Below are 26,575 nucleotides of genomic sequence, written 5' to 3' on the forward strand. Positions count from 1 at the left end.
CCTATAACAGGGGAAGGAAGTATCTCGCTTCCGTGTGCAGTGTGTACTGTATAGCAACACAAACACAGTACATTTCTCGGCTGGCAATTCTCTCCTTTAAATCCTTAAGTCCGTTTGCCTCAGCATTTAAAAAAATAAAACAAACAATGCAGTTTCATCGGCATTAACAGTATTATTTGGTGCTCACGAATTGATTATCTATATATATAAAATAAGAGTTTTGTCTGTACATTGCTCACAATTTAAAAAGAAAGGTATTTCTGTATCAGTCGTTTCCACAGTAACAAGGAAATGCACTTTTTAATTTTCCGTAATTTCTGCCTGTATGTATGTACATGCATCACGAGAAAACAGCCAAATAGAATTGAATGAAAATCGGCATGCAAAGTCACGGAATAAGTCACTACAATCTAGGCTATAAATAATTTTAGTCATGATGAGTGAAATGGTAGTTTAGGGGAAGGCCTAAAATTAAATTCTCAAATATTTATGTTATTGGGGATCGTATCTTAACGAAAATCGGTAGCCGAAGTTGGAGAATAAGTTGCTATAATCTGTGTCGTAAATAATTGTATTCACGGCAACTGAAATGGTAATTTAGGGGAAGGCCTAAAAATCGTCAAATATTTGTGTTATTAGTGGTTGTATCTTAAGGACGAAAATCGGTAGGCGGAGATGAGGGAATAAGTCGCTACAATCTAGGTCATAAATAATTGTATTCAGGCTGACAAAAATGGTAGTTTAGGGGAAGGCCTCAAATTTTATTCTCAAATATCTATCTTATTAGTACTCCTATCTTAATGAAAATCGGTATGGAAAATCTGGGAATAAGTCGCTGTAATCTAGGCCACAACTACTTATATTCACGCTGAGTGAAATGGTAGTTTAGGGGAAGGCCTAAAATTTAATTCTCAATAATATTTATGTTATTAGTGGTCATATCGATAAATACTACATAACTCAAGTTATACAGTATTACATTGCAGACCATTTATGTTTTGTACATTGTTATCGTACCGGTTATGATTACAGAGATATTCTTGAATTTGGATTTTTGTTAAGTCCATATCAGGGCCGAGTCACAAGAAAAATAGGTAAAAAGAATTTAATGAAAATCGGTATGTAAAGTCGGAGAATAAGAAACTACAGCCTACGCTCTAAATAATATCACACAGTCAAAAGAAAACTACATGCGAAGGCCTACAATATAGAAAGCTCATAAAATTGATCAACAATAACGTTACATTGAACATTGTTTGTTGTGATGCGTTTGTCTTCTGTTGCTACCCTTCTCCAATAGATAGGATTACTGCTGCATACCAAGTATTTTTTAAATTTTCGTTTGTCTCTTTTTAGAATTTGTTTTACATCGCACAGACACAGATAGGTCTTATGGCGATGATGGGATAGGAAAGGGCTAGGAGTGTGAAGAAAGCGGCTTTGGCCTTAATTAACGTACAGCCCCAGCATTTTCCTGGTGTGAAAATGGGTAACTATGGAATACCATCTTCAGGGCTGCTGACAATGGGGTTCGAATCCACTCTCTCTTGGCACACAGCCAACTCGCCCGGTCGTACCAAGTGTAACAGCCTGCCTGAATATTGGTGGGAAGTAGCTGGGGAGTTTGATAACATTCTTCTTTAGCATGCCATTCCTCTGGTTGATAAATATTCTAATACTACCAGTACGTAATACACTGGTTCATTATAGCATTCAATTCCTACTCTGAGGCAGTGATTAGAATGAGCAGTGTGCATATTTAATGGAATGATGGTAGAGGAGTATTCACGGCAGTCTACGGCCTGGTTATTCCAGGTCTGGAACTTTGGACTGTTAGATCAGCACTGTAGTACTGTTCGCTAAAAGTGAGTGGTTTTTCATTTGATCGATCATTTTATGTGATAATATTGCTTTTAATCACAACTTTCCTACTGACATTTTTGTAAAGAGCTATGTTGACTTCAGTTAGGAAAAGCAAATGTCAGTTTTACCAAAAATCCTGCAGCGAAGCACAGGTACATCAGCTAGTAGGCTATAAGCCACGCGTTACCGCCAACTGTTGCCATCGCCAGTGTTCGCGGATTCTACCTCTCCACACACTGCCTGCTACGTGACATTGTGGCGTTCCTTAAAACACCGAATACAAAATAATTACAATTCCGCTCGAACATACCAGTAGGTAGAAGTGCGCAAAGTTACCACTGCACGTTCTGGACGACTTGTTCTTTCACGACGCGGAGAAATTTTGAATTTAAATTACTCTGTAAATTCTTTTTCAAAATGTAAAGGCAGTTTCGAATTAAAGTCTGAATTTCGGTAACGGGACCAGCATTGTTCTTCGAATTATGAATGATCCGTATTTTGAATTAAACTATTTAAATAACATGCAAAACCGTACCTCGTGTTTACGGGAATGAGAGCTGCTTCGAATTAGGCGAGATTTTGAACTAACCGATTTTGAATTATCGAGGTTCTACTGTAATTGCAGAATTTACAAAACACAGTATCTCATCAGTATTTGTGATGAAATAGACCAACATCAAAAGTTTACTCATATATGCGACCGTTTTAAACCTTTATACGGCCTTACCCACGAGTTCGAACATTGCATATGGGTGACTGAATATTGAAAAGGGAAACCTTACTGCTGACAAGAACAAAGCAACAGAGCAGTGGAAGGAATATTGTGCAACACTGTATTGCAAAGGAAATAACCGGATGGAACAAAATTTCCAAGAGATCCAACAAGAGGCCCGATATTCTATTCAGTGAAATTGAGAATGTCGTCATTGAAATGAACAACAAAGCACCAGGTATTGAACGTATTTCAGAAGAAATGCTGAGAGTGATAGGAGGAGGAGGACCCGTTTGTCTTACATTCATTAGGCCCTGTATAATATAGTGTGGAAAACTGGTGAATAGCCCAAGGAGTGAACAACATCTGTACTACTCCCTCGACAAAACAGGGCCCATAAAAGATTGTTCAAATGTATCGTACTATTGCATTAATATCCCTTGCTAGCAAAATCCTGTTCTACATACTGAATCAATGCCCTAAGCCATTCCTGTGATCTCAGATTTTCATGGAATAAGTAGGTATTTTTGTTGTTACAGGAACACCAGAGTCTAACCTGAACATAGGCAGGTAACAGAAAAATGTTGCAAGTTTTGTGTCCCTGCTTTTATTTGTTGGCTACAAAAAAGGCCTTTGATGTCAATGCTCAGTCTATAATTGCCCATCACACTGAACTGAAAGCTATTTTTGAAGGAAGCATGGTAAAAGTTGTAGCGATTAGTGAGAGTTGGATGAAGGACTCGGTCCCTCTAAACATGGTAAATATAGAAGGATTTAATGCAGTTTTCCACAACAGAGCGAAGCGCCGTGGAGGAGTAGCTCTATACTACAAAAACAATTTAACGGGGAAGATTATACAAACTTTGACATTATTTACTGACACTTTAACTGAATATATGTTTGTTGAACTATCTATTGATAAGACTAAAGTATTTATTGGAGTTGTTTACAAACCACCAAAAGCAGGAAACTTCACCGACTTTGAAGAAAATTTACTAAAACTCATACCTACCTACGAACATGTACTCATATTTGGCGACTTTAACACAAACCTGTTAATAGACTTCATTGAAGCAAATCATTTACGGAACATATTTACCTCTTATAACATGTCAGTACTGCCACTTAACCCTACTCACCACGTGCATACGGCTAGCGGATCCCCACACACTCTAATAGATTTACTCATCACAAACAATCCTCAGAAAATACTAAATCATGGACAAACTTCTGTACCTGGTATATCCTACCACGATCTCATATATTTAGCTTATTCTTTGAAAGTTCCCAAAACAAAGCTGAAGAGACATGAAAAAGTTAAATCCTCAACAATTAATACAAGACGCTATTCTCTGCCCGTGGGACGAAATACTGCACTTCACTGACAATGACGAAAAAGTAAAGAGGTTTAACACATTATTGTTTGGATTATATAAAAAATGCGTACCTAAACGTACTGCTAGGGTGACTCGCAAACGTGCTCCATTGTTGAGCAAATAGTTCCCAAAAGTGTACATAAATTATTGTTACATTATATGAATTCCACGTAGAGTAATTCATATTGAATTAATTTTGTTCATTTTATATTTAGGATGTAGATCTTTTAGTTTTAGTCTATACAGTAAAACCTCGTTAATTCAAAGTCGTTGGGACTCAAAAATCGGACTTCGAATTATGTTTTTTCGAATTAACCGCCAATTCGCAATTCAGAAGTACCAACCCATGCCGTGTTACTAAAACCCCCGTTACTGCATGCAGTTAACCTTGATTCACAGTTTATACCTTTCAAATACCATGAAAAAAGTACTATTTCCAAAATATATCCAAGAAGTTGCATTTACAGTATTCAAATAATGCACTCCGATATCTCACTGGTAAATATAACCTCAAGCAACGAAAGAAAGAAGAAAAAAATCACGATTCAAAGACGAGGAGAAATCTATGCTGGCTCCCATGTGCAAGTGCGTTATTAATTGGATTACTATAACCGTTTGCATTTTAGATGCCTTGTATTTACACAAAAAGTACCCGATGCCCTTAAAATAGAACTTTCCTATGACTCTATCCAAGGCCAACTAGATAGACAGGCCACAAGGCTCCCCCTCCACTTCGGACGCTACGTCACACAAGTCGCCAGCTGCTTCACTTCTCGCCAGTGACTTGTAGGCTGATCTGAAACTCGCAGCAGAGAGGCTATCGATGGTGTTGAATGATTTAAATGTGTGTGAACATTGTGAATTATGGCCACGTCGTGTTGTATACCTGGTTGTATTTCAGTGTTTAAATTTCCTACTGACTTGTTTCGGAAACAAAAGTGGATCATAGCCATCCAACCGAATTCGTCCCTTCAGCAAGCTCAGTTGTGTGCATAAAACACTTTGACGAAGTTTCATAATTAGGGACGATTCTGTTAAAAAGACCTGATGAGTCTATTTTAACTGTAAAACCAAACCATTTAAAGCTCTCAAATGACGCTATTCCTAAGCTTGAAAATGTGCATGACAATCTGTCTAAAAAACTTCCAACACTGAGCAAAAATCCTATTCAAAGACAAGAAGAAATTGAAAAACGGGAAGAGGAAGGAAAAGAAAGCTGAAGAAGAATATGACAGAATCAATGACTTTGATGACGTTCAGGGTAATGTCAGTACTAAACGCAAATTAGATTTGGACAAAGTTTTCGTCAATTTTAACAGCTAAACTCTCTGTATTTTCAAAATGTATATGACTGAGGAAAATATTCCGAAAATTGGTACTTCCTTAACATTAAACGAGGCTCTTGATTTTAAAGCCATTAAACATGATATTTTCATGAGTGATAACCCTGATATACGTGCATTAGGTGACGGGGGAGAGATATTAAAATGGTCATATTAGACCAGTATTTATAACTTCCTGTTTAGACCTGCTTATAACTCAAAAGTGACTGTCCACGATAAAATAGAAGTATAATTTTGTAAGGAACAGTTAAATATAGCCTTTGCAAAGAAAGCACTTACTCCTGTATACTAATAACATAGTTCACTTCAATATGTTTCGCATTTCCTGGGGCGTAAAAGAAGGTAAGACAGTCAACGTTTCTTACAATGCCTCACCCGGTTATTCACAGTCTTTTACTGCAAAACTAGGCACGGGAAATTCGGGTATTGATGATTCACATTGGAATTACTTGAAAAAGAAACTAAAATTGTTAAAGGAGCAGGAAAGATTTTGTAACTTTTTGGACGGAATCCACGTTTTTATTTTTTGTTTTTATTTCTGCTAGTGGCTTTACGTCGTACCTACACAGATAGGTCTTATGGCGACGAAGGGATAGGAAAGGCCTAACAGCTGGAAGGAAGCGGCCGTGGCCTTAAATAAGGTACAGCCCCAGCATTTGCCTGGTGTGAAAATGGGAAATTACGGAAAACTATCTTCAGGGCTGCCAACAGTGTGATTCGAACCCACTATCTCCCGATGCAAGTTCAAGCCGCACGCCCCTAACCGCACGGCCAAATCTCCCGGTAGGAGGAAAGGTAGAGGAAGTTGCTTTTAGTAGTAAAAGCGGAGAAAATAACACTACATTAGCTACAACTGCACAAACTTTTATGTTGTCATCCAGTCTTTAAAAAAATAAAGACGTTGATTTGTTTCCATGTAAGAACCTAACGTGACATTTCTTAGAACAACTAACTTTGAAAGTCTTTAAAGTATTAACAGACAGGCCTATAGCTTATAAGGTAGCATGCATAATTCATAATAATAAGCGTTAGTAGGAAAATGTTTGAAAAGCTGTGCAAAAGCAATTTACAAGCCACGTTTCAAAACCCATTTGATGAAACACAAAAAACAAATAATTGTTTGATACTGGTCATTTATTTAAAATCTTAATAAATAACTGGCTTAATCAAGCTGACAACTTATCCTGACTTTGACAACCCTGAGTCAGACAAAAAAATGTCTATCTGATTCTATCTAGTGCAGCCTTGGCTTGCTCCTGCCCTGGACCAAAAGGTGTTGTACCATACTCTTTTAGAGCTACAAAATGTAAACCTGTATACTAATCTTTTTACATGAGGATTCTCAGAGCAAAATTCTGATTTCGCTTGTCAACAATGTTCTGGAAACAAAAACATCATGTTTAAAACATGCAGTGATTAAAATAAATAGTTTTAAACATTTTGTTGACAAATGTATATAATCTTTTGTAATATATTTTTGAATAACAATAGAAAAGTTACCGTAGACAAACAAATGGCTAAGAAGAAAATAAAAAATGTATAAACTGAAACCTTAGGAATTGTTAAGTAAGTTTTAAGTTGCTGCTTAATTTCTAAGAAAGGTTTCAGACTATTCTTGTGAATTCCCATCATGTATTTTCCTAGTAACATTACAACTATTTGTATATGTATTATGCGTTCTAATATTTTACATGATACCGTGTTCAGTTACAAGTGACAGACATCAGCATAATTTTACGTAAAGAAATGTACATATACTGCCCAGCCAGTTTTCTCCCTGCATAAAACTCTTGTAGTATACAAGCCTAAGTAAAGTCACAATTGAAGGAGTGTTCAATTATATCGTTAAGGTTGAATAAATGAATAATATCATGGTGAAAGTGAGAACGGGCCCTACACTGCCACGCTGAAAGCCAGCCACTCTCGTGACGTCACGGTCCAAGCCTCGTGGCCTGTCTATCTAGTGCGGCCTTACTCTATCCTTGTACGATTTCCCGCCATGGCACTTCTCTCGTACTTCAGAAATGTAAACACTTGCCGCGTCACAAAGTATTCTAAGACACATTAATACTTGCAATCACCGCGATTCACAGTTTAAACCTTTCAAATGCCATGGAAAAAAATATTTCCGAAATGTATCCAACAAGGTGCATTTACAATGTTCAAATAATGCACTTGGATAAATCACTGACAAACATAACCTTGCGCAATGAAAGGGGGAAAAAAAACGCACATTTCAACGACGAGGATAAATTATGCCAGTTCCCCTGTGCAAATGCATTGTTTTTAGGATTTCTGTACTGTTTGCATCTTTAGATGCTTTGTACTGGCATTGAAAGTGCCCGACGCTCTTAAATCATAGAAGCTTATCGAACTTTCCTATGACGAGGGGATAAAGTATCTTGCGTCCATGTGCATTACAACGTACTACTATGACCCCCGTCCCTCACCCTTGTACGATGTCCCGGCTGGCAATATATCCTTTAAAACCATAAGACCGTTTGGGCTCGCATTAAAATAAAGCAATGCAGTTTCACCGGCAATGACAATATTGTTCGGTGCCTACGAGTTTATTATACGAGACAGGTTTTATCGTCAATTGTCGGCATCGCCAGTGTTCGCGGATTCTGTTTTCCCGCACACTGCCTGTTGCGTGATATTACGGCGTTCCTTAAAAGGTTGAACATTTTTTTTTTTTTTTTTTTTTTTTTGCTAGTTGCTTTACGTCGCACCGACACAGATAGGTCTTATGGCGACGATGAGACAGGGAAGGGCTAGGAGTGGGAAGGAAGCGGCTGTGGCCTTAATTAAGGTACAACCCCAGCATTTGCCTGGTGTGAAAATGGGAAACCACGGAAAACCATTTTTCGAATACTGGATACTGGCCGCACTTAAGCGACTGCAGCTATCGAGCTCGGTAAAGGTTGAACACAAAAGAATTCCGATTTCATTCAACTTAGCAATCATGAAACGCACTGTAGACCCACCGAAGTGAGTGTAAGTGCGGAAAGCTACCCCTCCACGTTCCGGAACACGCTTTCTATTATGACGCGGAGCAGATAAATTTCGAGTTGAAATTACTCTGTAACATACTATTGTTTTAAAATGTAAAGGCAGTTTCGAATTAAAAGTCTGAATTTCGGTAATGGAGCCGACATTGTACTTCGAATTATGAATTATCCGTATTTCGAATTAAACAATTGAAATAACATGCAAAACTGTATCTCATGTTTCCGGGATCGAGAGCTTCTTCGAATTAGGCGGGATTTTGATTTAACCGATTTTGAATTATCGAGGTTCTACTGTATTAAGTTATATTATCTTATATACAGTGTGTTGAGCTTGAATAGTAAGTTTGTATTCATTATCAAGCTGCATAATGTGGTTAAGTGTAAGAGAGGGCCAAGAGCCCTAACTTCGCCACAAATAAAGACATCAGAAAATAAATACCCCATCCCATGATTCGTGATGTTTTAGAAAGCTGCTTCTTTAGCTTTGTGCTCACTGTTACATGTTACATGAGCGTGCCACGTGTTAAGAAGGGCTCACCCATCTTCACTTCACACGGAAGTTTAACAAACGTAATGTAAGCGTAAATTGCAACAGTTAACTCAATTCTAAACACCAAGACAAAACTAACTACCAACTTAAGAATGATACATTATTAAATATTAGCATGAAAGAAACTCATAATAATATGCAAAGTCACTAGCATGCCAATAACACCCAGAACACAGCAATAAACAGAAAGCACATGGGTTGTATGTTAACTAAATGAGCTGCTACTGAATACTGCAGTGGCTGTTCCGCTGTTGACACATCGGCCCTCTCAAAAGGCATTTTAATGCACGAGTATCAATTATAAATTGAAACTAAACGGCTTTTCAAAAGTGGAAAGTGAAGATAAACGGAATTTAGATGACGTACGTAATTTTTATGCAGAAATGATATTACGTAACATATGTAAAGTATTTTTAATGCCTTACCAAAAAAATAGACAATACCACCGTATTCACCACGTGTTTTTGGTGTTTACTTTATCTCCCAGATTATTTGAGATAAGGTTTAGGCATACAACATGAGATGGCTCAGATGATGTTACAGCGCGTTTTACATGACTCTCTTTGCAAGACCAGGCTAGAGAAAAGACCGTCGGTCTGGATCGGTGAGGTCTGGTTAGTAACTGTTGTGCCAGGGTAGCAAACAAAGAGAGTCTGGGGGGCGTAAGATCCCAGGTTAGGGCGAAGAAGCGGCCAGCAAGATTCTATAATCCTCTCTAGAGTCTTGCTAAATTGCGACAAAAAATTAGGTTCTGGGTGTATGCCACGGCAATTTCAAATTAAGGAAACTATTTAAAATACTTATTTTCAGAAAAACGAACATCAATGTTGCATACAAAACTGATGATAATACTAATAAGATAATTTTCAATTCAGATAAAACAGAGAATAAATGTATATTTAATAAATCAGAAATTTACAAATGGACATGCCAAACATGTAGACAACGATACATAGGACAATCTTGAAGAAGTTTGGCTATAAGTACAAAGAACATGTTAATGCAGTCAAATAAAAGATATACATCTGAACGTAGCCCATTGTTGGATGCACTAGCGAGTGGTTGGCTGTTCCAAGAGCTCTGTATTATCTCAGTGATAAAGCAGTTAATAGTTGTAGAAATTTAGCAAATTTCGTGTATGTGTGATACATTTAGTTCCACAAATATTGGTGTTTAGTGTTTGTAGTAATCTGTGATTAGTGGTATTTATTTACAATTTTCACACTGAGTACTTCCGTATGCTTTCGCTAGATTACTGCGTGAAACAAGAAATATATCTTTCTTTTAAATATTATTATATTATTAAAATATCAGTAGGTTTGTTGATAAAATACTTACAAAGACGGGATATTAAAGAGAGTCGTAACTTCGGCAGCGGTTATGCAGCGGTAATGCAGGCATTTGACAGAGTATTTCAAATAGCAGTTCATCGGTTCAACCTATCAGGAAGGTAATAACTTTAAATAACGCGATACTGTTATAAATTTTGTTTAAAGAAAGAATTTGAACAGAATATACAGTATTTCACTGGCAAAATATTTAATAGTCGTATTGTTATTGATTATTGTCGCTCTTCGTATTGAAAATACTGGCATTGTTGCCTCAGTCGTGAACAAAGGGTGTATGTATCAAGAAAATATAAATAAAAATTAGCTGATTCTTGTATTCCCATCATTTGTAATTCTGAGTAGGCAGTTAAAGTATCAGTGATTTATATTTCATACCCCCGATCTTTCAGTATTTACGAGCGGTTAGCTAATAATCAAGTTCCTACATCCCAATAATTGCAATTCGAATCCCTGGTGTAGTTTAGACAGAAATACTTTTGAGAAATTATTGAAAACCACTGCATATTTTACAACACTTATGGACACTTTTATTCTCCGTCCCACGTAATAGGGAAAATAATAGTAATCCACCATCAGTAATAATCACATAACCACATCTCAGTAGAGAATTGTAGTGTATAGAGCGTTCCAACCTTAAATTGCAGTACAGCGTAGATGGAGCGCGCTGTTGCGAAATCGACTCGTGAAGATCACGCTCGAGTGTGACTCAAACAGGGCGTCACAGTTCCACATTTATCGTTTGTAATTTTGTAATTTTAAGTTCATTAATTCATAAATTAGTATTTGTAGGATGGTAAAATAAATACAACATACCTTAGTCAATGTTGTTGCTCTCAGACATTGGACGTACAGCTTCTATCATTTCTGCAAGGCCTGATGTTTCCGCTTTGGATGAACCGTGTTCGGGAGATGAACTTGAGGATGATCCGGACGATAAAGAAAGTCGTAATAAAAACTTTTCATCGTCGACATCATCCTGTTATTCGTCGGCTCTCCACAAATCTCTTTCATTTTTCTTTACTTCGTTCAGATAATTTGCCCAATTGCCTTATGTTTTATGGCATAAAAATGTTAGTTCAGCATTTGGAACAAAACCATGTTCATTACTCGCGTTGACTAAGGCAAATCACAGTCCTCGGTTTTGCGGTGGCCTAAGTCCCGAAACTCACCCCTTCAATTGCGGTCTGCCGTGCACTTTCCACTGTCGTATCCTTCCATTATTTTGTCACTGTCTGCCCAATATTTACCCACGATTCATCTGTGTAAATTATAGCTTTATTTTGTGCTCTCAAACGTTTTATCTCGCCGAGATATCTGTGCCACCAATTAATAATTTCATCGGTTTCAGTGAAAGCTGCTTTATTACCCCGTCTTAAATAACGGAAGCCTATATCATGTAAGAAGCGATACAACGCAGTTTTGGAAAATTGTGGCAAAGAATCTTCTCCATTTACCCGACTCAAAATCACGTTCAGTGTTGGTGGTATGTTAGCAAATAAAAGAAAGTGAACCACCCGACGCACTCCACTTCGCAAAATTTCATCATATTTAATTTTCCTTGTATTTTTTTCCCGTCCTTCTCTTCTTTGCTTTTGTTTTGTGGGAGTTCGTAAAGGACCATGTGTGTATTCGTTCCTTATAGCATAGATTGTTCTTTCGGAACAACCTGTAGCTTTAGCTGTTTCACTGACTGCGCTGCTCATATTTATAGTCTTGAAAAATAATCCAGGACACTCATTATAAAATTGCGTTCTTTTCCCCCTGAGTTTACCTACGGAACGTTTTCTTTAATTTGACGGTCCATTGTACATCCTTTTGCACTTTTTCTTCGAACTAAGAACCCCGAGCACGAGCACGAACTGACAACTACACAGACTACACAAACACAACACACACAATCCACTTGTCCTCAAGAAATATACATTTATCACTGATCTTGTCCGGCTCCATGGCTAAATGGTTAGAGTGCTGGCCTTTGGTCCAGAGGGCCCCAGTTTCGATTCCCGGTCGGGTCGGGGATTTTAAACTTCATTGGTTAATTCCAGTGACTCGGGGGTTGGGTGTGTGTGCCGTCTTCATCATTAGAATTCATCATAGGCAGGACCCCATTCTTATAGACGCGCAGGTCGCCTATGCGGCGTCAACTCGAAAGACCTGCACTCGGCCTCTTCGGAGGACACACGCCATTAAATATTATATACATCACTGATCTTTATTTAGTCAATCTTATAATACTGATTAAATGAACACCACTGCACACAGCTGTCAGTATATTTAAAATTTCAGCCAGCCGAGTCACTCGTGAAACGTAAACAAACGAGACATTCTCCCTGTCATAAATTAAGAGATAACGAGATAAGGATTAGAGGTATGATTTAAAAATAACTTCCATATCCGAAGAGCGTTTGCTTTGCTTTAACCACACCAGGATCCTTCTGCACTTTTTCTTCGAAATTAGATCCCCACGCACGAGCACAAACTCACGAACCACACAAACGAAATACACTTTCCCTCAAGAATTGTACATATGTCACCGATATGTATTTAATCACTATTATACATACTACTGATGAAATGAGCACCGCACTGCATGCGACTGTCTGGAAATGTTAAAGGCACATGTTTGGGAGATCACTACCTTTATGTTACTTCAGCCAGCTAGACAGACAGACAGCCAGCCGAGTCATGCGCGAAACCAAAATTCAAGGAGATATTCTTCCTGTCACAAATTAAGAACTAAGCAAGATGAGAACTTCGGGATTGTATTAAAAATAGCTTCCATATCTGAAGACCATTTGCCTTGCTTTGCCCCCATGCAAATCCAATAGGAAAGACGCTGGCCAGCGACTGACTTTTTAGTGCCTGCACATAAAATTCCCTGAACATGACTGAAAATAAACGCATATACTGAATTTTGTTATCATTTAAATTTAAAAATAAACTTATCTACATCGAGCTGAAATGTTTCTTTACCAGCAGTGAAAAAATTAGGAAAATAATGAATATAAGATAGGAGTTATGACATGATAAGTTCTATGCAATGAAGATTTTGCATTTGGCGAAACTTTCCATTATATTACCATTTTCACATTAAATTCTTTATTTACATTTTTTTTTTGTTAACGGCATCAAATGCGCCTTGAAATTCTGTACACAACACGATATTCACCCATTTTAACCGATAACATTCTGATTTACGGATATTTGGCAAACCCGCTGCATTGGAGTAGGACAGCGCTACCCGCAAAACATGGGAGAAGGAAAGAGACGGAATTATCCCATTACTGCTGTACTGCAATTTAAGGTTGGAACGCTCTATAAATACGGTACCGTATATTAGATAGTATCTTGCCTGTTATGTTCGTGTGTATTTTTGTGCAAATGGCAGGTTTCATTTCTATTACAGCATAGTAGAATAAAGTAGTACTAATATTAATCTGCCTACATGTTTATCTTTGTAATCCTTGAGTTGGACATTATAAATTTTCCAGCCAACTCACTCCTGGTTGCCAGCGTTTCGCCCTCGTGTGCTAGGTTGGGCTCATCAGTTGGTACCTGGCACACCTACCAAGACGCTGGCTAGTGCGTACCATGGAGGCCACTACGTAAGCTACTTCGAGCCACCGGCAGTGCCAATGCACTATGAGACCACCAAAAATTGATGCCTGCTTGGCTAGCAGATGATAGAGATGCTGATTCCCATAGAGAATGTCCAATAACGGACCATTATATTGGTATTATAAATTTATTCCTTCGGAACAAATATTTCAGATTACCTATCATGCCTGCCAACTTTACAAAAACAAAAATCAGGAGATTCTGATATGAAAATCAAGAGAAATCAGGAGATACAATTGGTCAAAACTGCTTATTCTACATGTCTTGCGCAATGCAGTATTATGATATATTTATAACACTTATTGTATCAAAGCCCTACTTTTGCTATACGTGGCTACAAGACTTATACATGTCTATTGCCTCACAGGAAGTATGTCAGTGAGATGATTGATCTCTGATACGCTTTAGGAAAATAGCATCATATGCATCAAGCACCCACACGATTATGCGAAGCACAACGCTATTTGTATCAAATACAAATAACTAGCTGTTTTACCAGAGCTCTGCTATGGAATTCTCAGAAAGACCCTCCTTATAGTTTACCAACTGAAGTCCACATAGATCATTACAATGACATCAGTACGAATGTCACATTTAAAATTAATGCTGTCATATGAAATATTAAATAGAATGAAAAACAGCATATATTCTCACTTTTAAAGATAAGTACTATGGTGTCGATCTCACATTTCAAAGTTCCAGAGGTAGAATGACCAGGCCGCGGACAGCTGTGAACACTCCTGTATCATTATTCCATTTAAGATGATGCTTGATGTTTAAAGGGGCCTAACATCTAGGTCATCTGCCCCTAATGGTATGAAATGAGAGCAGTGTAATGACAGATGACAATTTAAAAGTCCAAAATTATTCACTCACCAGAACTCAAAACGTGATGACGAAGACTGAATGGCTGTATATGAATTTAAAACAATCAGTGGATCTGACCCACAATGCCCCACATTCCAAGAAACTAGCACTTAACAATAGTATTACTGACTAAGGGACTGCTTCTAGAGCACAATCTTGAATAGATGGTGGTTCTAGTGTAAAGGGGTCTAAAATTCAGGTCATCAGCCCCTCATAATGGTACTTATCGCTAGGAACGTAGAACCGTATACAGTAAAACCTCATTAATTCAAAGTCATTGGGAGGCAAAAATCGGACTTCGAATTACGTTTTTTTAAATTAGGCCTCAACACGTACTTCAGAAATGCCAACCCTTGTGGCATCACAATATATTCTAAGACCCATTACTGCATGCAATTAACCTTGATTCACAGTTTAAAGCTCTCGAATACCATGGAAAATAACTATTTCCAAAATGTATCCAACGAGGTGCATTTACAGTATTCAAATAATGCACTTGGATAACTTAACAGCAAACATAGCATGCAATGAAATCAAAAGAAAGAAAACATGATTCAAAGACAAGGAGAAATCTATACTGGCTCCTCTGTGCAAGTACTTTATTCATTGGATTACTGTACTGCATGCATTTTAGATGGCTTGTGCTTGCACGAAAGTACCCGATGCCCTTAACACATTGCAGCTTATGGAACATTACAACAACACTACAGCGACTATACTTGTACGATTTCCCACCATGGTCCTTCTAAGACCCATTACTGCATGCAATCCCTTGATTCTCAACTTAAATTTTTCAAATGCCATGGAAAATACTATTTCAGAAAACATAGCAGATATGAAGCACACTGTAGACACGCGGATGTAGGTGAAAGTGTGCAAAGTTACCCCTGAACGTTCCGGAAGACGCGTTCCTTCATGATGCAGATAAATTTTGAATTTAAATTACTCTGTAAAGTACTATTTTAAAAATGTAAAGGCAGTTTCGAATTAAAAGTCTGAATTTCGGTAACGGGACCGACATTGTTCTTCGAATTACAAATTATCCGTATTTCGAATTAAACGATTTAAATAACATGCAAAAACTGTACCTCATGTTTCCAGGAATGAGAGCTGCTTTCCAATTAGGCGAGATTTTGAATTAACCGATTTTGAATTATTGAGGTTCTACTGTAACGTACTAAAAATGCCTGGCACTGCTGTAAAGGTTTTCATGTAAACAAATCCATGGGGATTAAAAAAGAAAGAAAGAAAGAAAGAAAGAGACTGACAACTTAGGGGAATGGATTATAAAAAATTTAAATGATAGGCTGAGAACGAATTTTAAGTCTTCTAAAAATAACAAAAGTCATGTGGTAATATTATCCAACACAATTAAACTTCTACATCTGCTGACAACAAAAATTCGCATATACATGAAGTCAGCATAAATCAGTTCCATATCCCGCCCTAGAAACAAACATATTAAATATCAAACTCAGTACGAGCAAAACTTACACGGGGGTTCTTTGGCCACCCTCGTACCTGGGATGTAGGAGGAGGCCCATAGCCATGCGGTGGGCCATGGGGCGGAGGGGGGCCCTGGTGAGGAGGGCCCTGGTGGGGAGGCCCAGCACCCTGCTGGAAGAATGCAGGATTCACGTGTGGAGCAGGAGGTCCCTGAGGAGGGCCTCCATGGACAGATGGTCCTCCATGGCCAGGTGGGGGGCCGCCTGGGCCTGGAACACATTAAGGAAGCGAAACTAAAAAACCAAATAGAAGTCGATAATTACTGAGCAGTTGAACCTGAAGTCAATGATCAAGAAAACACAATGTGAACATACACCTCAAATTAATTTAATCTTATTCCTATGGCAATTTTTTGCACCAGCTACTACTGTTTACTAGATGAAAGAATTTATCCCAGTGGAAACAAATATTTCGATAAATAGATCTAATGTGCATTTTATTTGTGAATTTGATATCTCATTCTCCAGGATAACTTTAATAGAGGGATCAAATCAGATAAATTCTTGCAGTTTTTTTTTTACCCTTTCCTCATAAAATACTACAAAAGAAATGGGTACTGTACACATTATCACAATCAAAATCCAAAGAATTCAAAAGAGTAGTTTAATGTAAAACTTGTCTTGTATTTTCTTATCCTTATGAATAATAATAATAATAATAATAATAATAATAATAATAATAATAATAATAATAATAATAATAATAATAATAATAATAATAATAATAATAACAACAACAACAACAACAATTCCATGCCTTATATAAGAAAACCAACAAATTATCACAAAAAGGTATCCTAGATATGCTAAAGAGAAGAAACCTACAGAGCACAACAGAGAGACAGATAGAAACACAACATACCGGTATATATATATAATTTTAATTGCCAGCTTTGCAAGAATCCTTATTAAATTATAACTGTGCTGAATAATGAAATTAAGTTATGAAATTGTATGCATTAATAGATGTTAAGATACCTGATTGGTTACCACTGATCTAAACATAATCAGCTATATGGGATTTATCTAAATGATTATACAATAAATTGTTTAACAGCATCATGAAAGAATATTTGCTACACTGTTGATTATACATCTAATGAGCTATTTCACAAACTGAGCCTGGGGACAACATACCGGTTTGAGAAATGTTTAAAGACCGGATTTAAACAGAACTGATCCACATCAAACAGCTGCCACAATAAATTACCCTTTCCGAGAGAGTACGGACAATTGTGTGGGTTAGTACACTGACTTAGCAAATGTCATGGGATAGTCACCTAATAGAGTGTGGGGCCTCCTCTGGCTCTGCGAAATGCTGTGAGGCGCCGTGGAAGTGAGTCGACAAGTCCCTGGTAGTCCCCTAGACGCAGCTGACACCAAATCGTTTGTAGAGCGGCCGCCAATGCTGGTCTGTTCGTGGGTGTAGGATCCATAGCATGGAGCCTGCGTTCCAGGACATCCCAGATATGCTCGATAGGGTTCATATCGGGGATCTTGCGTAGCCATGGCAGTCGTCAGACCTCCGCTGCATGTTCCTGGAACTATTCCCGGGCAATGTGGAAGCGATGTGGCGGCGCGTTATCATCTTGAAACACAGCAGAACCGCCTGGGCGCTGGAAGGCCAAAAATGGGTGGAGAATGTCACCGAGCAGCTCAACGTACCGCGTACCATTCAAAGTCTCTTCCAGAACAACCAGGGGCCCATTCCATACCATGAAAATGCACCGCAGACCATATCAGACACACCAGCGCCCTGGACCACACCTTCGAGGCCGGCGGGATCCATCGCTTCATGTGGTCTGCGCCATACACGGTGCCTCCCATCGGCATGGTGCAGTTGAAATCGTGATTCGTCCAACCATATCACGTTACGCCATTGTTGCAGTGTCAAGTGACAAACACGAGTCGTCGTGCCCAATGACGTTGGGTTAATAGTGGCACCCACTTGTGGCGCCGGCTCCCATACCCCATAGAACCCATATTCCTACGGATTGTCCACTGGGAGGCGCCTAGCACGGCCTGTGTTGAATTGAGCCGCGATTTGTTGCATGGTTGCCCGTCTGTCACTATTGACAATCCGTCTCAGATGTCGCCGGTCACGCTCATCGAGGATGGCTGGACGGCCGGTCGTTCGCCTGTTGTGGACGGTGACACCCGCATTCAACCATTCACGATACACCCTGGACACGGTTGATCGCGAGGTAACAAGAATAAAAGGTAGGCTACTCCGGCGGTTGAAGCTTCCATTGGCTGGAGCGCTATGACATCACGCGATATGAACGACAGCGAGTAAGGTACAGAGTCGCAGTACAGCAAGCCTATAAGTTCTTGTGCCTGTGAAACATCTTCTCAATCTTTCATCAAATAATAGTCTGGTTTAGTCCGATTAGATAAGTAACGGCACTTCCAAATAGATTTAAAAACGTGATAATGCGTTAAATTTCGTTACATGCTGAGCAGGTAGAACATCAACGATCAAATACATGACATATAATATGATAAGAAATATAATATTGCCATGCACCTCAAACTAAATAATTTATTTCCTTATGAAGTAAATATTTATATCAAATGGCATAGGAAAATATACATCATATTGACATCTTTATGGAATTATATTAAATTATTAAAACGTACGGGTCAGGAGACTTAATTACTTGATGAACAAGCCCAAACCTTAGCCTTCTTATTAGCGTATTTTCTCAGTGCTAGTTCCTTACTCTTTGCATTAAAATGCCATATCCTAACAAATGTCCTTGTCCTTACGTAGAGACAAATTATTTTGTCATGGAATACTGGAAATTTTGACTTAATAATAGAAATAAGAGTTTTTGCATCTGGATACAGTCTTACTGTGAAACACACCGAATGAAATTTCCTACTGGGCTATGTTTTTTAACCACTCAAGACTGGGATGTGTGAGGTCCCCTTCTGTAATAACCGAGATCCAGTAACAGGTCTCTTCTCGCACGACATTTTTGTCTCTTTCTTCGTATTTACTGTATTTCGGATCATGGATACTGTATTATTTCACGAGCTTCGAAATATATTCAGAAATATAAGTTATTAGCTCATAATAATGTTAATGTTATTGGATCTTACGTCCCACTAACTATGTATTTGAGCACCTTACCACTGTACTGAGACAGGATCGAACCTGCCAAGTTAGGCTAAGAAGGCCAGCACTCTACCATCCGAGTTGCTATTCAGCCCGGCTATTAGCACAGAACAATATAGAAAATATGATTTTCATTCAGTCATTTATATCTGACACCTTTTTGCCGTACGAGCTGTAATAATGGAGATATTCATGAGTTTATTACGAAGTGTTTCAACAACCAAGCATTGCTGACTAGGAAATATGCCATCATAGTAGCAAACTGACTGGCTATGATGGTTGTTGTCGTTACTGACTTTATAATATGCAAAATAATAATGTTATTTGTGTTACGTTTCACTAACAACATTTACGGTTTTCTGAGACTCGAGGTGCCGTAATTTCATCCCACGGGAGTTCTTTTACGTGCCGACAATTTATAGCGCCGCACATGTTTCCATAATATGTTGACTGCCTTTTAATCAGTACAGTGGTTCTACTTCAGATACTGACAACACAGACACTGTTCATGTAATGAACCACTGAAAAATTATTATGTATCCGTGATCCGATATACAGTAAATACGTAGAAAGAGACAAAAATGTCAGTCGGTCGGTAAGTCACTTGTTTTCTTAGCTTACGATGCGTGAACCATCAGAGATAGACCCCAAGTGTAAGCGTACGAAATGTAGAGCACAGAAACATCTACAAAAAAAAGTCTGGGATGGTACATACCTATTTCCAACCGACTGCCCTCTAGAAGCGATTTTATGCTATAGTCCGCGGTAAAAAATATAACTCCTTAAAATTAAATATATATTTCATTATTATCCTAGCGTTCCTCATCCAAATCAATTGTTTGACCTCCTCCAGTATTTTATAAGGATTACAATAACCTTGTCAGGACATCATTTGCATGAATGGTTCAGAAGTTATGACCATTTTAGACTGTAGTGGTAATACGTGGCAACAGGACGGGAGAGCGCTGTCTCATATCACGACGTCACGCAGAACGCAAACAGGGAGAGAAACAAGTGAGCGCGATGCGGGAAGAGACACCCCTGGGTTTATCGTGTGAAGCCGATTTCCCGCACCACTTCCGAAATCACACTTCCCATCCGTCGGGCACCGACCACCATACCCCGTTCGAACCGTGTCAGCTCACGACGACTTTCGATGTTACACCTGTCACATGCACAGCCACTGCTGACAAGGTCTCCTATACAACTGCTGCTGGCACAGGGGGCACATGATGCGCAGACAACATGCCTGCACATCAATGCTCCACTATCCCATGACATTTGCTCAGTCAGTGTATTTTATTTACATCTGAGCGTATTTGATATTATCTTAGTATTAGACCGGACTGCAGTGCTTGTGTGGAACATGCAGCTTGTACTTCATTTTTTTTCATTTAGTGCCTGACCACCAGCATCCAGGAAGATGAGATTAAAAATGCAGTTGATCAGCAAGATGGCAGGAAACAGTAATACTAAAAGCATTTATTTATTTATTTATTTATTGCATTCATATCAATCTAGAAGGTTTACTGAATATCAGAATAAATCAACGAAATCTGTTAATTGATTAGTGAAAATAAATTGTGCAGGTACAACATTGTGCGTATCACCCTGAGGTTTTGAATGTATGATATGCACAATTGCACGGGGCTAGGATTCCCTAAAGGCAGTGCTGGGTGCTGCCACCAAAAGGACTGTAAAAGCAGGACTCGTACTCGAAGAACGTAATGTAATGTAAAAGATTTTGTTTTCAATTGTTCCACACTGTAAAATAGAACATTTGACCATGCACATATGTATATTGACACGTATAGAGCTGACTTTTTTTTTTTTTAGGAGTGAATTATGTTCTGACACACACAACTGTATGGGTGCTTTATTTTTTCAGATGATAGTTTTTATTTTGTAAAATAAACTATAAACATATATGTATTTAAAAGCATTATAGAAAGATTTTGACATTCAAACCAAAATTCACATTTCCGGTTTCAGGTCTGGTGGCAAGGCGCTGCCATTAAGAGGACTTGTAACAGCAAAACTTGTACTCAAAAAACAAAATGTAATGTATACTTGTGTTTCAACAAAAAATGTAATTGTTTTAAATCATTCCACACTCTAAAACAGAACATCTGATCACATATGTACATATGTATTACTCACAAGTACTGAGTTGAATATTTTTTTTGTAAGCAGTGATTTAAGTCCTGACACACACAATTGTGTGGGTGCTCTTTGTTTAACAAGTTAGTTTTTTATTTTGTAAAATAAACTATAAATATATGTAATTAAGAGCATTTTAGTCAGTTTTTGACGTACAAACAGAAGTTCACACCTCCAGTTTTCTTTCATGTCTGAAAGGGTTAAAGTTCATAATTAACAATAACAATAATAATAATAATAATAATAATAATAATAATAATAATAATAATAATAATAATAACAACAATAATGTATAAGCAGCAATAATATTGCCAGTGTGAGATGGCCACCAGTAAGTACAGTATCGAACGCGAACACTTCCATCTTTTGACAGGCTACTATTAGCCCCCCCCCAGCACATCCAGACTGCATGGTGTAACAATGTGAGCGAAGTGAGGTATAGAGTAATATTATAAAGCAAAGCAGGCTTGTAGTTTTATGATACTGCTGACACCGAGATCACAGCCATTGGATCTCCTGTCTTGTGCGAAGTCTGAACCATGGGAACATAATTGTACATACAGTATAACAAAGCCCATGCATACTGCCCAGGCTTTAAACCAAGCTCACCTCAGTGAGAAGCTACAGACTATAATATTCTGCTATCATGCCCCTGGGTGGCTTCAGATACGACAGTATGTTGTTTCTTGTGACAGTTAGTACCAACACTAGTACCAAATAATGTTATTTATTTTTACGTCCCTCCTGCAGGAGTTCTTTTACATACCAGTAAATCTACTGACAGAAGAATGACATATTCCAACACCTTCAAATATCAACAAACTGAGCAAGGATCGAACTTGCCAAGTTGGGGTCAGAAGGCCAGGGCCTCAACCGTCTGAGCCAATCAGCCTGGTTACAACATTACTTATAGCGTATGCCGCTGAGCACACTTCACTGGAACACTGTGCAGGCTATTTAACCTTCTCCTGCCAATATTTAAATGCTTGTAATCCCCAGAATTAAATGAATTCTTTAAAGCCATCAACCTGAAAAGGCAGACATTTATAAAAAAATTATGTTGTACCGGTACAAAAAACATAGTAATGCGTACCACAGAAGCTGAACGCCTATCGTCCATAGTGTAATAAAGCATACTTTCACTTCCAGGTACATTTGAAGCTACTTTTCGGCAGATAGGCGAATACAAGCTATTATTGCATAAGACCAATTTCATGTTTTTGCCCTTATTGAACTTACTACTAATAGTTAGAAATTCTTGTTATTATATCCACCTTATTCTATACATAAAAATGTTTATTGTCTCTAAAAGGACGTTTACTACAATACAAACATTAAATGAGACATGTTTTGCTCATTGTGTCAAGCATCTTCAGCCATTTTGTACGTTTATCTCAAGGTTGAGTCATTAAATCAAACCTTATTTTACAATTATTTGTTCATTAAAATGTTATTACACAATAAAATATCATTAGTATTGTCCCCTTCAAAATTGGTAAAAATCATTTATTGGAAAATATTTTATTTCTACTGTGTGTTGAAATATTATTTCGTGAACCAGGAAGGGAGTTTTATCACATCGAGTCGGCTGAGCGAGATACGCCAGGTGTCAGGGAATTCCACTCAAGGGCAAATGAGGGGAGAGCGCAGATACAGCTAGCCAAATAACCTTCAAATCAGCCGTGAATGCCACGTGACCAGGCAGAATGTGTGTCAAGTGCTCGATCGATAATAGTGAAGGTGCATGATGTCTGACTATGGCAGCCAATCAAGCGATTAATTTGGTGCGAAGTTAATAAATTAACCAATCGCTTATGAGGAAAAGACGCACCCCTGTCTTAAGACAGTGAATAATGGATTTTCCTAAGGAAAATTTACTCAGAAATTTCTACCTCTGAACACGTCGTGTGGAGAATTACTCTAACTTCAACTACGGACGGAAGAAGACGCACTTCGCTTCCTGAGGGAACTTCGTCATTCAGAGACTACAACTTGTTGCAACTGCAGTTCAGATATTTACGGATTCCACCTATAATTCAACAGATTTTAAAAGTTAAGTTTCTTTCCCATCTTATCAAACATCGGTGTGAGTTTTGGACCTTGTCTCAGACGTGATTTTCAGTTTCAGCTTCACAAGAAATTCCACAGAAGAGATCACCGGTTCGAGTTCAAGTCAGGATGCCAGTCTTCTTTCTTGGTGAATGGTGTGATTTCCAGCGCGCCAGCATGTCTCCAATGCACGAGTAAAATGTGAGGCAGTCCAGGCGGGCGTGACCAGGATCGATGGTGCGTAATGTGATAATGCACTAGGTCATCAGCCCGAGTTCTACAACCGACAGTCACCACCAAGTAATATTTAAACTTTGTTATTCTTTCTTTCCTTTTGTAATGTAATTGTAATGACATAGCCTCTACTTATTTGTTTAGAAACTTTCTATTAGTTAGAATTTTTCCATCTCTTCTTTCTTGGTGATGGTAGATTGAGGATGTGTGAATATTTGAACCTATTAGTTTGTTTGAGTGGATGTCTTCGAGAAGTGTTTCAACTGTCCCGAGTTCATTGTGGCAGGAGAAATAAATGTAAAACGACCTCAACGTTAAACTAAGACTATTTGAATATTTTTAGACTTAAAATGAGATCAAATGGGACAGTAATTTCGTAGATTCTATTATGTCAGAGTTCATTCTTCAATTATGCGACGTATGGTTGAATTTTGTGTGCAATAGAGTCATCTGAAATATTATTGTGCAGTAGCCTCCGCACGTATGATCTTGCGCAGCCAGGGATAATAATAATAATAATAATAATAAAAATAATTTAACTAAATTATCGCGTAAAAGAACACCTAAGGTCATGAGCATAATATTGGTTATTATTGAATATGGTTGATGTGCGCTCATTTATAGTAATTTAGGCCTGGGAAATGGCAGTATCTGACCGATACAATTTTTTATATATTTGCTGTGTTGTGATGATTAGTTGACTGGTAGATGGATATTATTGAATTCAGCAGTCGAGCTGTGCATCCATTAGTGAGTCAATTTAAGAATAGAATATGTTACTTGATGTAATTTCTTCGTTGTGAGTGCAGATTAATCGAGAATCGCAATTATAGTGGAGAAGTAAAAATAAATATCGTAGCTCATGAACCGCGTGCGCGGAATGTTAATTCTGGCCTATGTTTAAGCGATTTTATCGATGATTTTGGATGATTTTGTGTTCGTAAATTTTCTCTGAACATCATCGTATAACTATGTTCTTTAATAAAGTGACAATCATTGCTCTGTCACATTTCCAGTTGATGAGAGGAGGTCACCACGATAGTGTCATCATGAGAATAATTTTCCTAACTTTGTCTAAACATGAAAATTAATAGTCAAGGGCTAGCGTTCGTGTAAATATGTATATAATATTTCCGTGTATCTTTGTGTGAGTGTAGTGTGTGTGATTTGACTGTATTTTGCTTAATGTAAGTTTCCAATCCATATTTGTGATGATGCTCTTCGTTATTTCGTGGAATTTTGGCCTAATTTACGCCAACTTTAGTGGTTCACCATTTGAATGAATTTAAACCTTTAGTGAATTTTATTCGTTTTTAAGGAAGAATAGGATCTTATTTAACGAATACACATAAATAAGTATAGGCCATGTCAGTGGATTGAACTCACAAAATCAAAAATTGTAAGCATTAATTAATTAATTAATTATTTCAATTAATGGATAAACATAGATTGACATAATGTCAAGTTCCAAGCTATTATGTAGGAAGCAACTACTAAATAATTATAAAGTTGAGTTTATTAATTAATTTAAAGGTCAAGGAAGACGATTTATTCATAATTTTATGAGAGAAAAATTTTTATTTAATTTTCAAAGAGGAATGAAAATGATCATTTTCAAACTTGTTTAAAATCAAATCTATGAAGGAAGGAAGTTTATTTTCAAGTTATTAAATTATCAATGGGAGAGATCATCTCAAATCAATTATTATTAATTATTTAATTAATTTTCCACTAAAAATATAAATATTATATTTGCAGATTCAGCCATTTGCTGTTCCGTTTTTCGATGAAGTGTCTATGTGATTACGACATAAAAGAAGACAAATCATATAAACAAAATATCTAGATTTTGTAAATTATTGTGAAGTTTATGAAGAGCAGTAGTTATAATAAATGTGTAAAACCTATTTAGCTTTCTCTCATTTGCCACTAGTTCATCATCTATCCCTGCACTTTAAAATTTTCGCACAGCCGATAAGCGAACGATCTACACCCTGGAGATCTTCGCTCACCGGCCGAGCTGAGCCCGGCATGACGGGTGCAGGTATAGATTTGGCGCCCAACGTGGGGCTCGATTTATTGGCTGTACCAATAAAAGAACTCGATCTTGTAGTCCAGAATTTGGATGCAAACAAGATGCAGTGGCAAATTAAAAATTTCAGGTTTATTTTGTGACATTTATTAGCCCAAATTTTTGTGGCGAACTACGCTCATGTTAAAGGTTAGGAAGGGCCTTGGTGCTATATTATAAACAAAATCTGGATGATATTTTCAAAATTTATCTTTTGCGGCAGATTTCCGCATAGTTTGGACTTAAATTATAAGATATTACTTTATGCGATAATAATCTTCTTTTATGACTGTGAATTCAATCCACACGTGACTGTCGATCGGGACTCGGGTATTAGACCATCGAACCTGGTCCGTCCAATGTCTGAACTGCTAGTTGTCTCAAATTAGAATGGGTACTGTTACTATGGAGGATCTTCGTAGGCTCCTAGAGGTAGTGACTGCGGACTTGAAAGACAGTTTGGAACAAAAGTTAAGTGAAAACAATAATTTACTGAAACAGGAGTTAAACGAAAACAATAATTTATTAAAACAGGAATTAGCTGAAAACAGTAACTTATTGAAACAGGAGCTAAAAGTTGAGCTAAATGAAAATAGTGATTTACTGAAACAGGAGTTAGCTGAAAACAGTAACTTATTGAAACAGGAATTAAATGAAAACAATAACTTACTGAAACAGGAGTTAAAGCGTGAGATTAGTGAGAATGTGAATGCAGGACAGGACAAACTCAAACAAGATCTTAAGGG

The 26,575-nt window shown here is 37.7% G+C and overlaps 1 protein-coding gene across 2 annotated transcripts in view; it reads right to left on the minus strand.

The window, feature by feature from the left end:
• The window catches only part of Cpsf6 (cleavage and polyadenylation specificity factor subunit 6), a 383,523-nt gene that overhangs the window by 208,265 nt on the left and 148,683 nt on the right, over nucleotides 1-26,575 (minus strand). For both annotated transcript variants that reach the window (XM_067143420.2, XM_067143419.2), the window contains exon 8: nucleotides 16,211-16,404. In XM_067143420.2, coding sequence (XP_066999521.1) covers nucleotides 16,211-16,404 — 194 coding nt within the window. The remainder of the gene's footprint in view (nucleotides 1-16,210; nucleotides 16,405-26,575) is intronic.

This window comes from Anabrus simplex, chromosome 3, assembly GCF_040414725.1.
Source record: "Anabrus simplex isolate iqAnaSimp1 chromosome 3, ASM4041472v1, whole genome shotgun sequence".
NCBI classification, from domain to species: Eukaryota; Metazoa; Arthropoda; class Insecta; order Orthoptera; family Tettigoniidae; genus Anabrus; species Anabrus simplex.